Source organism: Pipistrellus kuhlii, unplaced genomic scaffold, assembly GCF_014108245.1.
Source record: "Pipistrellus kuhlii isolate mPipKuh1 unplaced genomic scaffold, mPipKuh1.p scaffold_m20_p_21, whole genome shotgun sequence".
NCBI lineage: Eukaryota > Metazoa > Chordata > Mammalia > Chiroptera > Vespertilionidae > Pipistrellus > Pipistrellus kuhlii.
Genome location: NW_023425520.1, coordinates 3,251,088 through 3,275,222, shown reverse-complemented (window position 1 = coordinate 3,275,222; position 24,135 = coordinate 3,251,088). Strand labels below are relative to the sequence as shown.

The 24,135-nt window shown below is 58.5% G+C and overlaps 1 protein-coding gene across 2 annotated transcripts in view; it reads left to right on the top strand.

Annotated features, from left to right (window-relative positions):
- The first annotated feature begins 493 nt into the window (after window positions 1–493).
- GFRA2 (GDNF family receptor alpha 2) overlaps window positions 494–24,135 on the top strand; it is an 83,222-nt gene continuing 59,580 nt past the window's right edge. The window contains exons 1-4 of one of the 2 annotated variants that reach the window (XM_045585882.1): window positions 494–512; window positions 1,403–1,483; window positions 6,350–6,664; window positions 13,720–13,803. In XM_045585882.1, coding sequence (XP_045441838.1) covers window positions 1,444–1,483; window positions 6,350–6,664; window positions 13,720–13,803 — 439 coding nt within the window. In that variant the 5' untranslated portion in view covers window positions 494–512; window positions 1,403–1,443. Of the gene's footprint in view, window positions 513–765; window positions 1,484–6,349; window positions 6,665–13,719; window positions 13,804–24,135 lie in introns of those variants that run through there. The other variant, XM_036450378.2, reaches the window with a different exon arrangement.

Sequence of the window (24,135 nt, the reverse complement as noted above, 5' to 3'; positions counted from 1 at the left end):
GGTCTCCAAGGGCTGCGGCGATGAGTGTGCGAGGGGCGAGCGCGCTGCGGGCAGGCGGGGAAAGTTCTCGAGCTCCGCGTGGGGATCACACGAGTGTGCATGCGAGGGGCTAGATCGCGGTTGGCGCTCTAGGGGGGCGGGGGGGGCCTTCTTTTCCTTTCCGGCGCCTTCGGGGAGACGCCTGGTTTCGGTTCCCTGGCCAAGGACGCATCCGCCCGCCGAGGGCGCAGCCTCTTCCCCAGACCCAGGCCCCGAGGATGGGCTTTCCCTAGCGCCCCTCCCCCAGCCCCTGGGGGGCTCGGGTGCCCTGAACTCCGCGCCCTCCTCCTACACTCTCCCTCCCCGCGCGTCCGGGACCGGTGGCCGAGTGGGCGGGGCAGGAGCCCCGGGGGTTGGAGGGCGAAGCCTGCCCCAGAGGCGTGGGGTGGGGCGCGCGGGGGCACGGGCGCGGAGGTGGTGGTGGGGGTTTGCACCGCAGCTCGGAGCCGGTCAGTTTCCGGCTCGGGCGGCAGGTCAGTCCGAGGCAGGGCAGGGGGCCGAGCTCTCCTCTTGGCCCGCGTTCCCGGCGCCGCCGCCGCCGCAGAGGGTGGCTGCTCCGCCGCGCGCCCGCGCCCCGCGCCGCCGGCCGCCCGGGAGCCCGAGCCCCGAGCCCGGGGCGGAGGAGAGGGGCGCGGGCGAGAGAGCCGCGGCGAGGGAGCCGCGAAGGGGGAAGGGGGCGGGCGGAGGGAGGAGCGGGAGAGAGGGGGAGGGAGGGAGGAGAGGAGGGAGAGGCGAGCGAGCGAGCGAGAGCCAGAGCCCGAGCGGAGCGGGAGGGAAGGGAGGAAGGCGGGCGCACGCCGAGGCTCGGGCGCCGGCATTCCATTAGGAGAAAAGTGAGCCGACCGAGGGGCAGCGGGAGAAGGTGGTTTTTTTGAACATTTCCCTCGTCTGGAGCTAAAGAAGCGACTCGGGTCTCTGCGCCCTCCAAGCTCCCGCTGGATCGCTCCCTGGCGCTTCCCCACGTCTGTGGATTGCTCTCCTGTTTGCGTTTTATTCTGACCCCCGCCCTCGTCGCTGCCTTCCCACCGCCCGCTCTCCCGCCGCCTCTCCCCCGCCTCCCCAGGCCCCTCCGGAGGAGCCCGGGCATCGGACCGCGGGGACCCGGGCCGGCTGAGCGCAGGACCGCTGTCGGCTGGGGAGCGGCACCCACAGACACACCTGTGTGTCCATCCTAGCGGGCGAGGGGCGTCCGGAGGGCCCGCCGCCCCCCGTCTCCACCCCCTCCGGCCTGGGGCGAGGATCGCAGGACCCCGGATCGCTCCACCGGGTGGACTCGCTGGGATCGCCGCCTTGGATTCGGGGCTGATGATCGCTGCTGGGCTATAGTATTGTCATTTTTATTTTATTATTTTTTTTACCCAAGGGAAAAAAGACAAAAACACAAAACTGTGGGATTTATCTAACATGATCTTGGCAAACGCCTTCTGCCTCCTCTTCTTTCTAGGTGAGTACCTTCGAGCGGCGAGGGCGGCGAGCGGGTCCGCGGAAGCTAGGGGGCCTCCCGGGCGGGCGGCGCGTTCGGGTGCCCGCGAGCAGCCGGGGACGCAGGGGACGTGCGGGGCGCCTGGCGGGGCGACCGGCGGGAGAGCGCGCCGCGGAGCGAGCTGGCCAGGCGCTGCCCGCCCAGCCGGGGCCGGGCGCGAGCCTTGGCTGTCTGGTTGGTTACTGGCGGGGATTAAGAAGGAGACTTAGAACACCCAAGGCATCCAATCTCTCTCTCTCCCTCTCTCTCTCCCTCTCTCTCTCTCTCTCTCTCTCTCTCTCTCTCTCTCTCTCTCTCTCTCTCTCTCTCTCTTCCTTCACACAATGATGTACTCATTTCCCTCAAAATAATGGGTTCAAATTGCGGCAACTTCAGAAAAAAAAAACAACCACCCCAAACCCACACATTACCGGGCCCCCAACTCTTGATCTGGAAGAGAGGAGGGAGGAGAAACGCTCACTATGGGGAGAGAAACCCAGGGTCCCCCTTTTCCAGGCTCCCAGAATGGATTGTGGGGGAGCCCATGGGTTTCTCCAGGAGCTCCTCATTGGACTTGTGTGTGTGGGGGGCGCTGGCAGCCACCCCCCCCCCCCTGCCAGTCAACCTCTAGAAAATGCACTCCATTTCCAGCACCCTGAACCCCTTTCCGCAGCTCTGATCCCTGGAAGACTTTTCAAGTTTCTGCTCACCCTTTGCCCTCCCTGTGGCCCAGGCCCGGCCAATGGGTAGGCAAGAGTGGAGGGGCTGTGAGCCCTGCGCACTGCTTGCCTTCCTCACCCCTAGGGGCCAGGAACCCTGTAGCTAGCTGGTGGGAAGAAAGGGAAGGAGGCCAAAGTTTGCTTCCTTGGGCAATGGAGGAGAGAGGGGTGATGGCAAAACCAGATCTGAACCAAGACCACTACTCATCCTGTAAGCCCCCTTCCCCAGGGGCAGGGAGGGGGGGGCTGCCTGATAACTCTGACCCTAGGCAGCCTCATTCCCACCCAGAATTCCCAACCCTCACGCCCTTTCATGCTACGTGGCGCCTCGACTGCCTGGGAGGTGGGTGGAGAGAGAGCATTCTGGGAGTGGAGGTGAGGAAGAGAGGGTGTTTGCAAGTGCTGACTGGGAGTCCCAGGCAAGGCTGTCCAGAGCAGGTGCTCCAGGAGGGAGCTGGTGGCGTGTGTGTGTGTGTGTGTGTGTGTGTGTGTGTGTGAGAGAGAGAGAGAGAGAGAGAGAGAGAGAGAGAGAGAGATCTTTCATGCTATGTGCCGCTCCCCTATTCCTGCCATCCTGGCCTGCTGTGTTGCCGGTGGTGAGCCAGACTGCCTGGCTGGGCCAGCAGTGTACCCTGTCCCTCCAGAAGGAGTGGCGAGGGGAGGCCTGGGAGGTGGGTGCTGGTCTCAGAAAGATGTGGGTGGTCCAAGGGCCTCCTGACCAGGACAGGGGATTCCAGTCAAGACTGGCCCTGGGCCTTTTGTCCACCTGTCTTCTTCCCCTCCCCCAGTGTGGGTTTCCCAGGGCGCTTGGCCCTGCTCTAGGGTGTGGCCTTCCCTTTCCTGGGGCCCAAACCAGAGACGGTGCCTCTCCAGGTAGGAGGGGCAGAAGGAGGAAGCTGGGTGGCTGCTCTGGGCTCACGGGAGGTCCTGCAGCCAGTCCTTGCAACCCTCTGCAAGGGGATTCTCTTTCGGAAGAGGCTGTTCTAAGACCTGACCTTTCTCCCCACTGTTTTGAAAAGCCAGCTTTCTGGGGCCAACAAGAAAAGAAAATTAGGTTGCTCACACACCCTAGACCGGCAGGACTCCCAGGTGCAGGCACTCTGAGGTCCGGAGTGGAGCAGGGCAGATAGGACCCTCAGGCATCTCCAGGCCCAGACCCCATGTTGCAGGCAGGCCTTTCCCAGCGGAGAGGGCTGCGGAGGTGACTGTTCTCATGGTGTGTGTGTGGGGGTGTGGGTATGAGGGTGTGCTGGTCAGAGATGCCCACCCTGGTGCCTGCGACCCGGAGGCTCAGTGGTGAGAGGAGGGTGAGAGCCGTGAGAGCTGTATTTGGTCAGAGACAAAGTTCCTGTCCCCAGAGAAGCCCCTTTCCAGTGCTGGGCAAGGGGTTAACGGAGTGACCACAGAACATTGCAAAGGTGTGGGTGAGGCCAGTCAAGAAGGAAGGGACAGGTTGGTGCTGGGAAAGGGGCCCTCAGCTGGGAGTTGGTTGGAAATTCCACTTGGGGGAGAGGTTTCCTTGGAGCTTTGGTGGGAGCATGTTCCCAGGAGTGGGGCCTTCCGCGTGCCCTCGCAAGGTTCCTAGTGAGGTCTGGAGGTGGGGAGGCCTGGGGGTCCAGCCAACCTGCTCTCCTGTGCTGACATTCCCAGGGAGATGTGTGATGGGGAAAGCCTCTTGGGGGGCGGGGTCTGGTCGGAGGGCCAACTTTACACGGACAACTCCTGTCTGATGGGTACCAGATGCAGCAAAGTGCTGTAGCCCTGTCCCCTGTGCCTCTAGAAGCTCTCCCACACCTCTTTTCTTGACGGATCCGAGCTTCCTCTTGATCTAGAACTTGGGCACGCCACCAGGATACCTTCTGACCTTTATTTTCCTAGCATTCTTGGCCCTGTGTTGCCATGATTTCCTTCTCTGGCTGGGTTTGATTGCTTCCGGGGGTCATGACGTCAACGAGAGGAGTCAGGGACAGGTGACAGGCAGGCAGTTTGTGAAAGGGTCGCACCTGGCCTCTGCTGGGCATCTCCCACCCACCTGGGCACATGTGCTCGCTGGCCGGACGGGGAAGCCCTTGCTTTTGACACAGAGCCAGGATTCTGTAAGGATTGTCCCTGGGGCTCCAGACCCTAATCGTAGGGCAGGCAGGGTCAGTGTCCTTATTGCCCCGATCCCTTGGGCCTGTGTCCTGATCAGCACGCCTGTGGAGGTGCCCCTTTCTCCGTGCATTTCCGATACAGTCAAGGTGGGAGGGGAGGAACCTGCTGGGACGCTGGGTTGACGATCAAAGTCAGTGGAAGGCCAAGGTCTGGGTTGGTCTTAAGGCTCCAGCTGGCTGGCTGGCTGGCTAGGTGGGGGCAGCAGGTGCAAGTGAGGCTGGGTCAGCTCAGCTGCTCCTGGGTGGCCCAGATGCACCGAGTCCTGCTCAGGGATCTAGGCATTTTGCTGAGGCCAGGAAATACAGCAGATGCCCCACTCTCTAGCCAACACTCCATGCTGCTTTCTTCTCTCATCTGTCTCAGCCTTCAGCTCTTCCTGTCCTGAGGCACAAGTGTGGTCAGTGGGCGGAGGAAATGCCTATCATTCTTGCCCTAGAGGCCTTCTCCGCTGCAGGCCCACCCTCTGCTCCTCTTCCTGGGCTGGTGGGTAGGCCTGGTCCCTCCAGGAGTGGATTCCTCTCCCTTCCGAGGCTCTGTCGGGAGGAACCGGCTCCCAGTGCAGCGCTCTGCCTCTAGGTGTCGCTGTCTCCCTGCGGTAGCTGCCCCCTGAGCCGGGCCTCCTGCGGGAGTGAGACCTGGCAGTTCTGGGTAGAGATGGGGGATTCTTCAGGATATTGAGGAGGGGATTTCTGGCCAAGGATCATCTTATGTCTTGTGGCCAGATGGAATTGGAGGAAGCCTCCCAGATCACGGCTTGGATCTTGGAAAGGGCAGTCTGGGCTCTGGGCCACGCTATGGGCTTTTTCTGGAGCAGGATCTGGAGTGCAGGGCTTAGGGAGGACAGGGAGACCAGCAGGATGTCTGTGGTAGATGGAGCCATGTTAGGCGCTGGATATTGAAGGTTCCTGCCCTTCACCTCCGAAATCTTCTTCCCTGACGCCCTCTCTCCCAAGGACTATGGGCGTGGACCCTCTGAGCTGTGGATAGAAGTGGGACCTCAGCTTCCTGCCTGTTCACTTTTGCAGAAGCTGGGCTCCACTTGTGAGATGGGGGCCGAGGAGGGACCTACTTCCCCCTTTGCATTTGGCTGATCATTTGGGTTTTTGAAAGAAAGGGGGAGAGGGTTTGAGAGGAAAGAGAGAAATAGAAGAAAGAGAGAGGAAATGATTTGCGTAGAGCATTTTTCGGAGGGGCTGGGGTGTAGATGGTCCTGGGAAGGCACCATTTCGGGTCTTGGCAGCTGTGAAGTGGCCTGGGTGAGTGGAGGCTGGGCTGGAAAGGGACACACCTTAGAGCTCAGGATCAGTCCTGTTTCCCATTCTCTTTCTCTCTTCTTAAAATGCCTTTTTTTTTTTTTTTTTTTTTTTTAATTTTCAATTACAGAACTCAGAATGAATAGGCTGGGCGAGGGGGGCCTTTTCAGCCTGTGTGTGACCTTCAGTTGTCATCTCCCTTTTCTGGGTCTCAGTTTCCCCAGGGTAATATCTGGGGGCTGGACTCTGTGGTGTCAGAGGTCCTAACAGGCTATGAAAGTTAAATTGCCTTCTCTGCTTACACGGCGTAACCAGTGCTGTGGTGGGCCTCTGGCTGGAACTGAAGCTGGTAAGAGGCCTGGGGGGTACAAATGGGATCTCCTCTGCACACTCCAGCAGGCCCTGCAGCCCTGGCTCTCTGTCACATTATTCGTTGGCCTTCTGGCTGGCCCAGTGCTGAGGGTGACCGGGTGGAGCTGGCGGAGGATCCTCCAGAGCCAGGGCAGAGGGCAGCTGAGTTCTCCATGGGGTTGGAGGAGGGATGTTGGTGACTTAGGACCAGCAGCCTCCGCTCTGCCGGGAGTGGCGTTGAGCGGGCCTTGATGTGCTTCGGAGTCAGTGGGTGTGACTTCCAGAGGGGCCTGGCCGGCCCTCAGCCCTGCATCTTGTGTGGGAGACTGTGGTGGCCTCACTCATGCTTGTCTTCCCTCCCCACCACCCAGACGAGACCCTCCGCTCTTTGGCCAGCCCTTCCTCCCTGCAGGGCCCCGAGCTGCACGGCTGGCGCCCCCCGGTGGACTGTGTCCGGGCCAATGAGCTGTGTGCCGCTGAGTCCAACTGCAGCTCCCGCTACCGCACGCTTCGGCAGTGCCTGGCCGGCAGGGACCGCAACACCATGCTGGCCAACAAGGAGTGCCAGGCGGCCCTGGAGGTCCTGCAGGAGAGCCCGCTGTATGACTGCCGCTGCAAGCGGGGCATGAAGAAGGAGCTGCAGTGCCTGCAGATCTACTGGAGCATCCACCTGGGGCTGACCGAGGGTAAGCCTGGGAGTGGCGGGGGTGGTGAGGGGGCTGGGGGCCCAGGTCTAGGGGTAGGACCGGGTAATGGAGCCTGTAAGTGGCCAGCTCCTTAGCCCTCCTTGCTGGGGGAAACATGAACCCAGAAGATGTAGCCTCTGGATCTCGGAGGGAGCTGAAGAGGAGAAAAGGCAGGGTGGTGGGCGTAGAACAAGGCTGGAGCAGGGGTGAAGGGACGGGGAACAAACCAGGGACAGAAGGACCTATGACTGTCTGAAGAGGTCACTGGAGAAGGTGAGGTAAGAGTCTCAGGCAACGGAGGAGTGAGAACAGGACAGAGAGACGGACTGGCCGTGTGCTTACAGAGCTGAGCTGTGAGCACACCAGCTCCTGCCACTCCCGCTGCCTGGGCACCCAGTGAGGGCTGCCCGTTCCTGCTCTCCCTGCTCCTAGGAGTTCCATCTTTAGTGGCTCCTGACCCCATGGCTGGTTTAGACACCTTCTGCAGGGCTTGGAGCAGGTCCATATTCCTCAGTAGGCCTGCCCCCAAGTCCCTAGGTAGAATCTGTAACACCGCCTCCCCCCCACAAGGTCTACCTCCCCCATGTCCTCCCCTGGCAGACGGAAGAGAGGCGGATTTGCATATATTGCAGGAGGGTGGCACCTGGATCAGTTGTTCATTTATTAATCCAACAACTGTTTTCTGAGAGCTTATCACCCGGTAGGCATTGTGGACGGGCAGATGCAGAAAAGTGAGGGCTTTCTGTCATTTGGGGTGTGAGTGCTGTGGGAAGTCCCAGTTGCTGTGGGAGTACTGAGGAGAGGCAGCTAACCTTTTGCTGTCAAACCTTGAGAGCCTTCCTGGAGGAGGCAGCCTCGCAGCTGAGACTAAAGAGTGAGCTGCAGTTACAGAATGAAGATCTATGGGAGAGTGTGGGAGGTGCCGGGAGGGCTGGGCAAAGGTGGCATGGGAGGGAGCTGAAGGGCGTATGGACCCACAGGTGACAGTATGCGGAGGGGACCGTGGGGAGTGGGTGCGGTGAGGAGAGGTGGAGGGTACCGTTCTGCTGGGCAGCAGGGCGCCTGGACTGTGCTGGTGAGACCACCCTTGTGCTCTGCGTCAGGAGGACGCTCGTGGTTTCATGAAGCGCAGACTGAGAGACTGCAAGGCACTGTGTGACACGGGCCCGGGGTCATGGTGGCCGAGCGAGGACAGGGCAGGAAGGAGGCCAAACCCACAGGGGTTCGGGAAGGGAGCGAAGAGTCAAGGAGGTCGCCCAGTTTCTGTCTTGGGAGACTGGTGGGTGGGGGGTCCGGTGGCAAGAAGAAGTGAAGGTGTTGAGTGCGGGGAGGGCAGGGAGATGATGGATATTTGGGGACGTGTGCCTCTCCTTGGCCATGCCCTGCGGACAGCTGGCTGTGCAGGGCCGGAGCTCAGGTGGCAGAGATTTTGGAATCGCCATGAGTCTGTAGGTGGGAACCAGGCCAAGGGAGGGGGTGCCATCTCCATGGGAGGACCAGCAACATTTCAAGATGTGCGGGGAGGGAGGGGGGCAGGCGAGGGTGATGGAGGAGGCGGGGGATGGGTGGTGGGAGGCGGATAGGCAAGGGGCAGCAGAAGACCAGGGAGGAGCTCCCTCTCGGAAGGAGGACCGCACCAGCCTCCAGCACGTTAGGTCCAGCAGCCAGCGGGCGGGAAAGGGACCCCTGGGCCTGGGGTGAGCTTCTTAGGTGGCTGCTGGGAGCACACGCCTGGTTAGGGAGTGAGAGGGAGCTGGGAGTTACAGGTGATGAACGTGGACCAGCAGACTTTTGGTGTGAAGAGGATAGAAGAACAAAGGACGACTTATTTTTTTTAAGATGCAAGAAGGTTGGGCAGTTTAAATTCTAAGGCAGGGCAGTGTGAGGGAGATGCGAGGTGAAGGAGAGAGGGGAGCTCTGTGGACAGTGCCTGGGAAAGGGGAGGGGTGGGTCCAGAGCCTCGGAGGGGTTAGAGTTAGGTCAGAGGAGCAATCCATGTCCAGGTGCTGGAAGGAAGAAGGAAACAGATCAGGCATGGAGGCCGGATATCGAGGGGTTCCTGACCAGTGGCCAAGGTAGTTCAACGCTGCCCCAAATATAATGGTAAGCTGTGCCTGTAATTATTAATAGCACCAGCACCACTCACCACAGAGCGATTCCTTGTGAATCAGGTGGCCATTCCTCCATTTCTAGCAACCTCGAGCTCTAGAACTAGAAGTGGGGCTGACGCACTGTGCTCTCTGAGAGACAGAGGCTGTCTGGACCCCAGGCGGACTCATGCCAGCACAGCCAAGGGTTTGGCAAGCCTGAGCAGGGGCGACGAAAGATGGAGAAATGATAGACAAAGAGAAAAAGCTGAGTCTGGGTGGATCTTCTGTGCCAAACTGCAGGCTTAGGCTTCACTTATAATCAGGGACAAACAAGGTAACTTACAATGTTCTTGTAAGTTTCACTTGTTTTGGCAGCACTTGCTGCCCCTCCCACAGCCCACTAGCTTCCCAGGAGAGATGTAGGGAGCAGTTACAAGATCAAGCTTCATTATGCTTAGAGGTCTGTGCCCTCCAAGCTGGGACTTGTGACTTTGTCAGCAGGTCAGTGGAGGCTTAACCCCATAACCGCTTCCTACTCTAGTGCACAGAAGACCAAGGTCCCTGATTTGGTGACTGGGTCCTTTAGTTTCTTGTTTAATTCCCAGCGGCCTTCCAGTTCAACCCCAGGGAGACTGGCAGTGGCTCGGGCGGGTGCTGCAGGACGCCCGGGGGAGGGGACAGAACTGCCCGCAGAAGAGCCAGGTGGGCTGCCCAAGGCCTTCCCAGCGAGGGGCTCCCTCTGGGAGGGAGCTGGGCCCTGAGGTGTCTGGAGGTAACAGTAAGCATGCCACATGTTCATATTGCAGACTGCCCTGTGGTCTTCCAGGTTCTTTTGACCCAGGAATGTCTGGCTGGAGACAGCTCGCTTCCAAATCTTGAGCTGCTGATGGTTTATTTATTCAGTGAACATCTGTTAAGAGCCTACTGTGTGCTTCAGAGGGTGACAGAAGCCACAGTCAGTCCCTGTGCCTGGTCCCTATGCCAGGGGCTGAGAGACCCTTCCCCTGGGCCCACTCTAGAAAAGACCCTTCCCCATGCTTGTCTCATTCCTCAGAACCTAGTCCCCTCCAGCGCCCTTCTCCTCCCCCAGGATTCTATAATCTACCCCCCCACCCCCCACTCCGGGTCTTGGGGCCCAGAGGTAGTTTCTGCTGAGAGCTGACCATGGGAAGCCTGGAGGGCTTTCAAGGGCTGGTAATGTTCCTGTGAGCAAGAGGAATGAGAGGATCTAGCTGACAGTTAATTATTCATGGTGGGGGGGAAGTGGTCCCCTGAGTACCTCCTCCCTGTTGCTGATAACATTGACTAACCTGGCCCGGTCCCTGGGGTGGGTGGGCGGATTGAGAGGGGAGAGGCCTGTGCAGGTCTGGACTCGGGTTCTTGTCTTCTCCTTGGCCCCTGCTGGGGGTGAGAGTTCCCTGGAGACTTGGCCCCTCCTTCTCCCTCTGCTGGAGGCCCAGGTCCTCCCCCAGTGGTGGTGGCCGGAATGTGGCCCCTGCTGAGCTCCTAGAGCGGGAGTGGGGACCTTTTCCTGCCAAGGGCCGGTGGGATATTTTTAACATCATTCGCAGGCCATGCACATTATCAGCTCGCACATCAGCCTGCTATATTTGGTCGAACATTTAATCAACTCCCCCCTAAGGCCTTGGTGAGTTGATTGAATGTTTTAAACCAGGGCCAGCCTAAAGGGTTTATCTGGTCTTACACGGCCCATGGGCCGGACGTTCCCCACCCCTGTTTAGAGAGTTCCATCCTCAAGGGAGATTCAGCCCCACAACCGTTTTGGTGGGGAAGCTGATGTGCAGGGAGGAGAGGTGTACCCGGGGCACACAGCCAGCTAGAGGAGGGGCAGGCCTGACTCCTTATGCAGCCCCTTTGCAGTGCCCGGGAGGTCCTGTGGCCTTGGGCCTGTCCTCCTTCCCATCACTACCACCACCAACACCACCACCACCGCCACCATCACCAACACCGCCATCAACACCAACACCACTGCCATCACCACCACCATCACCACCGCCATTACCATCACTACCACCACCACCATCACCACCACCGCCACCATCACCAACACCGCCATCAACACCACCATCACCACCACCACCATGACAACCACCGCCACCACTATCATCACCACTGCCATCACCACCACCGCCACCATCACCAACACCGCCATCAACACCAACACCACTGCCATCACCACCACCATCACCACCGCCATTACCATCACTACCACCACCACCATCACCACCACCGCCACCATCACCAACACCGCCATCAACACCACCATCACCACCACTGCCACCATCACCAACACCGCCATCAACACCAACACCATTGCCATCACCACCACCATCACCACCGCCATTACCATCACTACCACCACCACCACTGCCATCTCCATTACCACCACCACCACTGCCATCACCACTACCACCACCACCACTGCCATTACCACCACCATCACCAACACCGCCATCAACACCACCATCACCACCACCACCATGACAACCACCACCACCACTATCATCACGACTGCCATCATCACCATCACCGCCATCACCACCAACACCACTGCCATCACCTCCACCATCACCACCACCACCACCACTGCCATCACCACCGCCATTACCATCACTACCACCACCACCACTGCCATCTCCATTACCACCACCACCACTGCCATCACCACTACCACCACCACCACTGCCATCACCACCACCATCACCATCACCATCATCACCACCATGACCACCACCATCACCACCTCTGGTATTTACAGGGTAAAGCTGTTGCTGTTGGACTTCTTGCCTTTTCAAAGGTGACAGTGAAGTTCAGGGCCAGCCTGGTCCTTCAGATGTGAGCAGCAGAGGCCTCTCCCACGGTCCTCCCAGGTCACACCCAGCAACCTAATGCCCTGATTCTGCTTCAGTCTGACTGCCAGGACTCGGGTTTCCACCAGTGAATTCTGTTGCCCTAGAACCATGGTTGGCAAACTGCAGCTCACTAGCCACCTGCGGCTCTTTGGTCCCTTGAGTGTGGCTCTTCCACAAAATACCACGGCCTAGGAGATTCTGTTTTGAAGAAGTGGCGTTAGAAGATGTTTAAGTTTAAAAACTTAGGCTCTCAAAAGAAATTTCAATCATTGTACTGTTGGTATTTGGCTCTGTTGACTAATGAGTTTGCTGACCACTGGTCTAGAAGAATGGACTCCTCCGGCCAGTCCTGGGAATAGGCCATTTCCTCCCCACTTCCCCCCGGAGACCTTCCCAGCCAATCCTCCTGGCTCAGCTGTGCCCAGGCATGGTGCTGCACCCCATGCAGCCATGAGGGACAGGCCCTGTCCGGGCGAGCCGGCCAGCTGGCGGGAGACGGATCTTGTTTAAGAACAGCTTGGTTTCAATAACACTTCGTTTTTGGAGACAGTGTTCATAATGATTCAATACGTGGACCCTGTCACCAACTGCTTGGGTTTGAAGTTTGACTCTGCCACCTCACAGCTGTCTGGCCTTCGGCAAGTTACTTACCATCTCTGTGCCCTGGTCCCTATCCTTGTACAACAGGGAGACTGACGGTGCCTGCCCCACAGATAAACTTAAGAGGATTGAATGAGTTAGCACAGCAACTTTCAGTAGGACTGGCACGTGGGAAGCACAGGGTAACACTAACGTCATTTTCCTTACAAAGCCCTTCTTACAATCTTACGTTATTTGGCCTCAGCAGTGAGCACTGGCCGCCGGCCCCCCCACAGGGAGCTTCTCCAGGGCTGGTGGGTAGAGAGGAGGGCACAGACCACACAGGCCCAGGGGGAAGGTGCGGCTGGAGACAGGCCTTAGGGGACAAGTAACGTTTGTGTGCTGAAGGTGCAGAGTCCTGGCAGTCAGACTGAAGCAGAATCAGGTGTCCCACGAGGTGAAGTGAAGGGTGGGGCCATCTCTCCAGGGGGAACGCACTTCCGGTGTTGTCCATGGTGGGCCCCCTTTTCTGGAGTCTGCAGTATAGCACACAAGAGGCTTTGTTCCGTGTGCCAGCGGGGCGCTGGCTACGCCCCTAGTCCTGACCTCAGGGTGACCTCATGGGCTGGATTCCCACGTTTGGATGGCAGGCACCTTCCTGCAGGAGGTCCCCATGGATGCCGCCCACACGGGGTACCCTGAGGAAGGAGGTGCCTGTCCGTAGCCCAGGGCTCTGGGTGGGTGGGAGCTCACTGTGCGAGGCTGGGTGGGTCATCACTGTCTCCCTGCCCCTCCACTCACACGAACAGCCCCTGCCCTAGTGATTATTCATGGCTTTCTTCTCACCATAACGTCTCCAGAGGCTGTGTCCTTCCCGTCAGGGCAGTGGCAGAGGGGGTGGGGTCTGATAACGTGGTAGGGGGTATTTAGGGGAGCCCTGTGTCCCTTATTTCCTGTCACTCCCTTGCCTTGCCTTTCGATGAGCTTCTGATGCACCCGAAGGTCCGAGAAGCCAGCAGGTGGAGGGGGCGGGGGCACAGATATGTAGGGAGCCTAGGAGGGGGTCAAGCCAAGAGGAGCTGGAGCCAGGCTTCCGTGCAGCAGACCTTGGGCTCTCTAGCCAGGTTCTCGGCATCACGGTGGAAAGTAGAGGTGCGAGGGGAGAGGATGCTGGTGGGAGGGCTGGGAGACGGCAGTGCAGCTGCTGCAAGGAGGGAGCTGTGTGATGGCAGGCAGGTTGCCTCACCTCTCTGGGCCACCTCCACCTGGCCTTCCCCAGGCGGTCACGGTCCCAACTTCCCAGGCCTTCTTTCCAGAGCATTCAGAAGTCCTTAGAGGTGGGCAGGTCATGCCGGGGCACGAGGGAGAGTTAGGCAGCCTGACCTGCTCTGGGGGTGTCCCCTCTGGCTGGAGGAAATCCCTGGTCCCTGTGACATTCCAGCTTTCTACTCACGACCTCCCCTTCCCTGTCAGCGGGGGCCCCTGTGCCTGACTGTGATGCTCTCTATTCCAGGGGAGGAGTTCTACGAAGCCTCGCCCTACGAGCCGGTGACCTCCCGCCTCTCCGACATCTTCAGGCTCGCCTCCATCTTCTCAGGTGAGCAGCGGGCTAGTGCCGGGGCCTCCCGGCTCTCGTCTGGTCCAGGGGCGGCAGGTAGCGGCCTGGGCTGGCTCGGGGCCCTGGCCGGTAGCACCGGCGAGCCCCCGACGGGCACTGAGCATCAGACAGGTAGATCCTCCTCTGGGAACAGGAGGCAGCACGCCTGCCCCGGGCTGTGCGGCAGTAAAGCGCTTACGGGAACCGCCTTGCTCGAGCCGGCCAGGCAGCAAGCCTCGGATAGGAAACCTGCTGTCACTCTCCTCTTCCTCACCTGGGGGTCCCTCTTTCCAGTTTCCCAGCTCTTTTGTTCTCACTGTTCAAGCTCTTTGTGCCTCTGCTTCCTCAGCTGGGCTACTACTAACCTTGAAGACAGGTGCGAGGTCTGAACGAGCCAGTGGTAATTAAGGGCTCAGCGTGCCGCTGGGTGAGCCTTCAGGAAGCGTTGGCCGTGGTGGTTGGCATTGGTGTCACTGCTATCCGTTCTGCTGTGGGTTTCCCTCCCCCAATGAGGGCTCTGCTCCTTGCACCCCACTGGGGGGCCTCTGAGCCCCACGAGGGAGGAGGACCAGGTGAAACTCCAGCTTTGCTCCCACATAGTGAGCTCCCCCCATCCCCCCAAGGACACGTGTAGGAACCTGATGAACTTTTTGGTCCTTTCTTCTTCTTTTTAAAATATATTTTATTGATTTTTTTACAGAGAGGAAGAGAGAGGGATAGAGAGTTAGAAACATCGATGAGTGAGAATCATCTATCAGCTGCCTCCTGCATACCCCCAACTGGGGATGTGCCTGCAACCAAGGTACATGCCCTTGACCGGAATCGAACCTGGGACCTTTCAGTCCGTAGGCTGATGCTCTGTCCACTGAGCCAAACAGGTCTCGGCTGGTCCTTTCTTCTTGTTGTTCCTTCTGCCATCTGGGGGCCCAGTGGGCCCGGACAGTCTGCCCCTGCTTGGGCACCAGAGGACGGGGGTGGCTTCCCATCTTGGAACTGCTCAGTGGGGCTGGGGTGAGCTCTCCTGGAGTCTCCTGGTGCTAGAAGGTGGCTGGGTGGGCTTGCTCCCTGGGATCCTGTGCCCGAACCCCTGTTTCCCAGCTGGTTTTGTGGCAGGATTTGAAGCCTTCCGGGGTGTCTTTGCTCTAAGCCAGGGTTCCTCTCCAGCACCGATGTTGGTACTTGGGCCTGGGTAGATCGTGTGGGAGGAACCCACCCTGTGCATTGAGGATGGTGAGCAGCATCCCTGGCCTCTGCTAAGGGATGCCAGAGCACCCCCTCCCCAAGAGTGACAACCGCAAATATCTCCAGACATGGCCTGGGACACATGTGCTGCCGGTTGAGAAGCAGTGCTCCAAACGGTGACACCAAAGACTAGTGAGCCCCCAAGTCCTTCCTTTCAAATGGACAATGTTGCTCAAATAATGTTTTCTCCATTATTAACCCCCTACGGAGAAAAATTCATTCTCTCTAACTGGGGACATACTTAGTCTGCTTGGGCTGCCATCACAAAATAGTGTGGACTGAGCGGCTTTGACAATATGAATGTGTTATCTTACAGCACTGGGGGGGTGGAAGTTCAAGACCAAGGTTGGGCAGGGCTTGGTTTCTGGTGAGCGCTCTCTCTTTGACTTGTGATGGCCACCTTCTCACTGTGTCTCACAGGGTGGGGTGGGACAGGAGAGTAGTTGGGGTGAGAGGGAAAAAGAGAGGGGGGGGAGGGGTAGATCTTGTTAAAAGGCGACAGTCCTCTCAGATTATAACCTCACCTTGATAATCTTATTCAACCTTTACTGCCCAAAAGCCTCTCTCCAACACAGTCACATTGGGGGTTACTGCTCTTTGAGGGGCACAATTTAGTCCATAGCAAGTGCCAACTCAGGCAGGGCTGAGTTTTGGAGGGCCACAAACCACAGCAATGTCTGTTTATTTTTGCCAAACCAAGAACTAATTTTTTGTTTCCGTGAGGGTGACCCCATCCTCTCCTGTTGGGAATGCATATGTCAGGGATGGAGACGGAACATTATGCATGTGCCTGGTGAGAGAAGCCATGACACCCGTGAGAAGGCAGGCACTGGCCAAAGAGTGACCGTTTGGACGTGCCCCAGGGCCTGGCGTTGGTGAATGGCACGGAGTCTGCAAAGGTGGCTGTGCGTTGAGCTCCCTGGCTGGGCTGTCACCATCAAAGCCCCCGGTGGGGGAAGGGCAGAGGTGTGGGACTCAGCAGGTTGTTGTCTGGCTGCCTGTGGCTGTGGGCACTGTGGTCAGCTACAGGCCTTGCCCGTCCACGTGGCTGCCCTGGGTGAGGGCTTGACCGAGGTCTCTCCCAGCACACATTCTGATTCTTACGTTTTCTGGTTCATTTTGGGTAGAAATCCACCTTGGACCACTCCTCTGAGACAGTGCTCAGGGGCACAGTTGTAGACGGAAGATGTCCTTAGCTTGTGGATGCCCTGGTGGGGATGCTCTGTGGGAATGCCCTGGCAAACCCACTCCCCTCTCTACAGTAGCTCAGGCACCAGCTGAGTACTGCACGTGGGTGGGAGCCATTGGGTCTCACTCCAGTAAAGAAGTAGCTTCGGCTTACTCCCTGGGGGTTGAAGGTCAGACGTCCTCCTTTCGGCCCGGCCCCTGCTGCGCCCCGGGCTCACATTAAGTATCTCCTTAGCAGAAAATCTTTACGTAATGGACTTGACACTCTGTGGGACAAGGGTGTTGACAAGATAAATGAGGAAATGACTAGGTCTGCAGCTCCATGAATCAGCTGCCTTCGCCCGCTGCCCTGGATACTTGGGCTCTGGGGACTGCTCCGGCAGCGGGGCAGGGCTTCAGGGTCTGGAACGGCTCCTTCCTCACCTCCCCCCCCCCTCCCCGACGCTGCTCCACCCACTGCAGCCCCAGGGCTGGTGCATGGGTGCCTCTGTGTGGGGAGACTTGGATGCATCGCTGGGTGAGGTGGCCCTGGCCTGGCCAGCCAGAAACCAAGCGGGCCAGGGTGGGCTCCACAGAGAGGAGGCTGGGTGGCCCAGGGCATTCTCTGCTACAAATCAGTGGAAGGGCTCAGGCAGGTCACTTCTGCTCCTGACCTTGCATTTTCTTTCTGGAGGAAGAAGGCGTGAACTTAAAGCAGTGCTCCCCAGCCTTTCCCCACCGGGGCGCTCAGATGATGGCAGTGTTGTTGGCATACTGGGATGAGCAGAGCAGCTCGGAGCTCAGCGATGGCGAGCCCCCGACAGGCTGCCCTGCCAGCAGAGAGGTCTGCGTCTGGGCCCACCTGCCACCTGCCTGTAGCTCGCTGGTGGGGAGGCCTGGCCTGGCCATCCAAGATGCTGCACGCATGTTCTGGGATGATAAGGCGGCTGCGTTAGGGCTGGGTGGAGCCCCTCCCACTTCCACATGCGCATATTTGGCCATATGCTGCCCCCTGTTGGGTGGCTCTCCTCTGGTTCCCCCCCCCCTTCCACTGCCCCCAGCGGGGGGCCTCAGGGACTGTGAGAAGGAAGCCGCTATATCCTCCTCACTGCCTGAGAATTCAGGGCCCTGATGCAGGGCATCCTGGGATATGTGTTCTCCTTCTCTCTCACCTTCTCTCTCTGTCGGGGTTCTTGGAAAGTCCGCTCTGGGATTCTGTTGGCAGAGAAAGCTGCCAGGATTACCCAACCCTCTCTGATGCCAGAGGCCCTGGGGGCAGGGCTAGCCCTTCCCTCCTCTCCTCCCAGGGCAGACACAGGCCTTGGGCTCAGTGATTGGATCCAGGATTCCCAGTGTCCAGTCGCAGGCGTCTTCAAACTACGGCCCGCGGGCCACATGCGGCCCACAGAGGAGTCTGATCCGGCCCTCCAGGTTTTTTGGGCAGTGAGCGCAGCCGAGGTGTTACAGTAGGAATTAGTAGTTCATATAGTCCGGCCCTTCAGCTCTCTGAGGGACCGTGATCTGGCCCCCACTTTAAAAAGTTTGAGGAACCCTGGTCCAGTGAGTCCCAAGTCCAAGGCCAGGGGAAGGGCAGGCTGGCTCCATCCCGAACCAGGGTGACGGTGATGTTGAGGGCATCCAGTGTCCTGCCCCAGCCTTGTAGATGAGCAAGGAGAGCCCATGGAGGAGGACTGAGGTTTGTCCTCTTTCTAGCAATTCCAACTGCCCTTGGAAACGTGAACTGGCGTGTTTAGTGTGCCTGGTGTGTGGGAAGAATGTGTGGGCCTCAAGCCACACGATGCTGGGTCTGAATCCTGATGCCTCCGCTGAGGGCTGTGAGGTCGTGGCCTCACGGTGGCTGTTCAGAACTGGATTGCCTATGCTTGTCCAATGGGAGGGTGGCACCTGCTCACAGGGTTGGTAAGGAGGATTCTGTGAGAATGGATGCAGGGAGAGGGACGGTGAGTCATACTCTCTCTGCCGAGGATGTTCAGTCCAGGCCGGGTGCCTTCTGGAGGGGACTCAGGAGTGAAGGAGCTGAAGTTGGGAGTCCCTCTGTCCCTGAGTCCCTCTGTCTGTGACCTTGGGAATACTGGATCACAGCTGGTTTCTTTCATCTGGGAGGCAGGAGAGGCTGGAATAAGGTGGGGAGGAGAAAAAGGCTTCTCAGGGAAAGAAGAGGTTGTCCAGGCAAAGAGAAGTCACGGAGGGGCCATGTGGGGAGTGAGGAGAGCAGAGATGCCCTGTCCACCCGGAGGCCTTCCCGGTGAGGATGAAGGGCCTGGGCAGGCCAGGCACTGGTTTTCCTCCTAACCACGGCCATGCCTAAGGGACAGGAGGAGTGACAGGCAGGTGGTCAGCTGGGCTGTCAGCAGGCGCTGCCTCTGCATTCTTGGTGAGGGGCGGGCCTCTGTGTTGCATGTGAGCATTTCCAGATGCGTGGGCACGGAGCATGTTTATGCAAACATGTCCTTTCCTTTCTGTAGCTGGGCCGGAGCTCAGAGATCACCTAGGCTTACCCCTGCCCCTGACAGGAAAGGAAACTGAGGCCCCGAGAGAAGGTACAGAGATGGAGGTTCAAATCCTGGCTCTGCCCTGCCCGGCATGTACCTGCACAGGTGCCTCACCTCGAAGCCCCGTTTCCTCTTGCAGGACACGGCAGGGAGGACAGCTTGCCCTCCAGGGTTTGTGAGACTAAGTGAGTACTCGGGGTGCTGGTCGGTGCCTGGCACACTGCACTGAGCTGCCCCGTGAAGACCTCCTGCAAAGGGATCTCCCAAGCCAGTGGTTGGCAAACTGTAGCTTGCGAGCCACATGCAGTTCTTTGGCTCCTTGAGTGTGGCTCTTCCGCAAAATACTACCGCCTGGGCGAGTGAAGAAGTGGTGTTAGAAGAAGTTTGAGTTTAAAAAATTTGGCTCTCAAAAGAAATTTTAATTGTTGTACTGTTGGTATTTGGCTCTGTTGACTAATGAGTGTGCCTACCACTGTCCCAGACGGAAGGCAGGCAGGGCCGGGCTAGCCTGGAACTCAGCGTTTGGGAAACAAACTTGGTGATGGGTGGCTGCCTCCCACCTGAGAGAGCGCTGGCTGGGGCTGCAGTGAGAGGCCCTTGGGTGATTTTCGGGAGACGAGGGGTCCCCAGGGCTCCCGCTGAGCTGCTGTGGCCTGTGTTGGCCACTGTGACTGGGTGGGGGCACGTGAGGCTGGCGAGAGGCTGGGCTCAGGTACTCCTCTGGGCTAGAAGAGGAAGAGATGGGCGGTGTCTGCCTCAGTTGGCCAGCGAGCCTCCGGAGCGGCCCAGCTTGCTTGGCTGAGCCAGGAGGGGCCCAGAGCTGTTCTTGTTGTAGGCTCTGGTGGCCCTCTTTTCCGGGGCTCAGGACAGGAGGGAGCCCTACCCTGTCACAAAGTCCTGCAGATGGCCCCCGAGAGGCGAGCACCACCTGCCCCGTGGCACCTCAGCCTTCCCCCGCATCTCAGTGCTCGCTGTCGCTGTGGGGACGTGGGACTGCGGTGTGGGTCTCTCTGTCATTTCTGTGCCGGACTGCAGCTCCATGGGGCATCCTGGAACAGTGGTGGGCGTGGACCCCGAGGCCTGCTGTCCTAGCTGTGAATCCTGGGCTGGCCCTCCCAGCTGGGAGACCCCAGGGGGGGTGGTCATGACTCCCTGCATTTCACTTGTTTACCTGCAAGGGTCTGCGCTGGGGCACAGGACCACCTAGTCGGTGGCCATGGTGGCATCGGGGGCTGCTAGGGGCCAGTGGTTCAGCGTGAGGGGTCACAGCTGCACAGGAGGAGTGACGAGGAGGCCCAGGCAAGTCTGAGGTGTCCTGCGAGCTGTGAGGGCTGCTTCACAGGAGCAGCTGAGGTTTAGGGGGGGGGGGTCCCTGGCCAGGTGCTCCCACGGGAGAGGCTGTGTCTGGAGGTCCCTGTTTTGTGCAGTAAATGGCGAGTGCTCAGGGAGGTCCCCACAGGACACAGCTTTACAATGAGCCAGGCCCTGTCCTCAGTCCTCACTGTCCACGGAGCTGGCAAACACCCACCTAGACACCCAATAGATGGTTTATTGGTGGTGGCATAGACAAAAGACTGCCCCCGGAGTCCAGCGGGCGCTGCAGTGGGCAGTGGCTGGGAAAGTCCTGGGAGAGGAGAGAGTGGGATCTGGTGGGACCAGGGCTGGGAGGCCTGGGCAAGCTCCTCCCAGGGGCAGGTGGAGAAGGCCTGGGTCCAGCCCAGCTCTGCTGGCTGCCTCAGGCCCTCCCTTCCCTGGCTCCCCTGAGGGGTGTCTGAGCCTTGGAGCCCCAGCCCTCCTGCCTTGGTGGCTGAGCGGACGGTGAGTGAAAGCTTCCTGGTTCAGTGGGCTCAGTAGGTGGGCTGGGGCCTCTGGGAGAGCCTGCTGAGGCAGCCCGGAGGAGGCGGGGGCTGGAGGTGGAGGGCAGGGAGGAAGTGAAGGAACAGCAGGCAGCCTCCCTCCCTGCCCCCTGCACCGCGGCTCCCTCCGCGATAAACTGCTTATCCTCAGGTTGTCTCCCTGAGCCGAATGCAGAAGCGTGTTATTTAAATTTCAAAATCTCATTCTCCTCCTTACAGCTGTCAGAGGCTCTGAGCATCAACGAAAATTGGGCTTTCGCTGCAGCTCCGTCACCTCTTAACCCCCCTCCTCCCCTTTCAGGGAAGACGTCTGAAGGCCAAGGGGAGGGTGTGGGGTGGGGAGAGGACTCTGGGGACAAGGAGAAGTGAGGTGTTGGTGGATGGGCCAGGGGACCAGGACTCTCGCCCTGCTGATCAGCAGTCAGGAACGAGTGGGAGGAGGCCAGCTACCCCAGCGTGGGGTGCCATGGCGTCTGGGGGAGTCTGCAGTCCCCCTCATCCCCTCTCCCCCTCCCATCAATGGCGGGACCCCAGGCTCCTATCAGTGCCTAGAGGAATTCGCTCCTGCTGAGGTGTGGGTGGGTGTTGGTGAGTCCAAGTCTGGTTGCCTTTGTGTGTAAGGAAGAAATTGTGTGTAAGGAAGAAATTGTGTATAAGGAAGAAATTGCTGTGAAAAGAAAAGGGAGAGAACAAAACTTAACCCCAAACAAGGCTTTTTAACGGCAGAACCTCAGGTGTCATAGCTGGTATGAGGTTTTGCGGGGGAGGTATTTTTTGGTTCCTTCAGACTGCATCTTCCAGGCAGCTGCTTGCTGGCTCCCCTGCAGGATATAGGAAAGGCTGGGCCTGCAGGCATGGGTGCTCGAAGCTGGGCCTTCCTGCTCCGAGGAGCCAGGAGTGCCTGGCCCGGCTCTGCAGGTCCTTCCCCAGAGCATTTGCCCCTGACAGCCTCGAGCTGCATTTACCTTGTTTGTCTGATAGGAGCAGGGCTTAGATGACAGACCTGGGAACGCCCCTCCTCCCAACCCCAGAGGTAGGCAGCACAGACTGTGTCTGAGCGGGCAGTGTGTGTATGTGTGTGCAGGGTGTAGGTGGGGAGTATAAGTGGGTTTGGTACATGCTCTGGTAGTGTGTGTGGTGGTGTATGTGTGGTTTTGTGTGTGTCTATGGGATGGTGTGTGTGGTGTGTGTGGGGGTAGGTGTGCTTATGGTTTTTTTCTTGTATTGGGGTGCTGGTGTGTGTGTGAATTGGTGTGTTTGTGTGGGGTGGTATCTGTGGTTTTGTGTATGTGTGCTGTGTATGTGGGATGATGTGTGTATGTGTGTGATATAGGTGTGGTATGTGTATTGGGTATGTGTGCGGGGTTAGGGTCAGGGGTGTGTGTGTGTGTGTGTGTGTGAGAGAGAGAGAGAGAGAAAGAGAGAGAGAGGGAGGGAGAGGGAGAGAGACTGTGTCCCCAGGTTTTCACTCAGCGTCCCTTGTGTGCCATGTGCTGGCCTAGGTGCAGAGGATATGTCCGTGAACAAGACAGGGGAGTCTTGTTCTCTTAGAGCTTAGGTTTGATTCGCCTGAGAGAGATAAAAGCAGAAAACAACACAGATGTAACCTAGTGATGAAAGCTAAACGGGGGAATAACATGAGGTGACAAGACAGGTGATGGGTGCTCTGATTGGGAATGTTAGAGTGTGCCTCCCAGCCATGGGGAGGTGCGGGGACTGCAGAGGGAGCAGCTTGGGATGGAGGCGGGACTTCAGGCAGAGGGCGTGGCTGGGGACCAGGGAATGGGGTGGAGGCCTTGGTTTGGGAGGTGGGCAGGGAGGCGGACAGGGGCCGGCCTGTGGATCCTGGGCCAGATGCTGCAGGCGAGTGGCAGAGTTTGGATTTCACTCTAAGAGTGATGAGAGCCCCGTGGAGGGTGTAGACTAGGGGTGTCGAACTCAATCAGAGAAGGGGCCAAAATCTAAAATCCAGCCTAAATCGCGGGCCGAATGGTTTACTGAACAGTCATAAACTGTCATTGTGATGGAAACGCAGCGGAGTGCAGTGATGACAGCGCGGTGCGGGCTTTGCAAGGCCTGGCGGGACGGATTTGGCCCACTGGCCTTGTGTTTGACACATGTGGTGTAGACACTTGAGTAGCACAGTGCGAATTACGAATTTGCACGGTGGAGAGTGGATCGAGGGGGGGTGGGGAGGGGAGGGCGGAGGGCATGGCGAGATTGGAAGCGGGAGAGCCGTTGGAGGCTGTCACAGTGGCCACATCCCAGGACAGCAGCAGTGATGGAGAGGATGCTTGGATCTGGGTCTGTCGTGGGGTAGAGTTGAGAGGAGGTGGGCTGGAGTGGAGGATAACTCTGATCATTTAGGCTGGAGAAACAATGACATGCAGTGTATATCCTAGAGCGGAGAAGATGAGAGAAGGAACAGATTGGGTGGAGCAGAAATCCAGTTCCTTTTTGGCCATGTGGAGTTGAGATGCTAGTTAGACCTCCACCTGGAAATGCCAAATCAGCAGTTGGCATAAGCCTGAGTGCTGAGGGAGGTCAGGTTGAGGTGTAGATTGAGAGTTGTTAGCATAGACACTGAATGGCCCGATTATTACGATCTCTGAATGCATAATAATCTGGCCACTCAGGGTGTGTGTGTGTGTGTGTGTGTGTGTGTGTGTGTGTGTGTGTTTAGAAGCCCAGTGCATGAATTTGTGTATGGGTAGGGTTAGACCAGCCTGGCCAGGGGGAGGGGACATGGGCGGTTGGCCGGCCTGCCTGCTGATTGAACTCCTGGTTGAGGGGACAATTTGCATATTAGTCTTTTATTATATTGGATATACACTGAGTGGCCAGATTATTATGTGTTCAGAGATCATCATAATCTGGCCACTCAGTGCAGATGGTGTTTAGAACTGTGCAGCCATGAGGTCACCCAGAGAATGTGTAGAGAGAGAGGGAGGCTGAGGCTGTCCATGCAAAGGAGGCCAAGACTAGGGCCAGTGAGGAAGGGGAAACCAGGGGGTGGGTGGGGGGAGTTTGGCCAAGAGATCTCCAGACAGAGAAGGGGTCAGCTGTGCCAGTGTAGCCCTGAGGTCAAGCAGGAGAAGTTTAGAGAAGTGACCATTAGCTTCCAAGGAGGTCACCGATGACCTTGACTGGAGTATCCCTTAGTGGGGGATGGGGGTGGATTGGAAGCTTGATCTGTGTGGGATGGAGGAGAGAATGGGAGGAGGTGAGAATGTAAAAACAGCAACCGCAGAGGGCTCTTTGGAATTCCTCTGTGAGGGGGACAGTGCAACCAGAGGAGGTGGGGTCACAGGAGGGCCTTGCTTTTTGCAGTGTGTTCTGAGATGGGCAATGGAGGTGGCTGTGGATGCTTTGGGAATGAGCCCCTGGAGAGGGGGAAGCTGAAGGGCAGAGAGAAAAGGGGCACTTGCAGGAGTGATGTCCTTGAGAAGGCGGAGAGATGGGACCCAGACCATGTGGACCCAGACCATGGAAACCCAAGGGGGCAGAACATAGGACAGGGAGCCACTGGGAAGGGGAGGGAAGGGTGTGAGGCC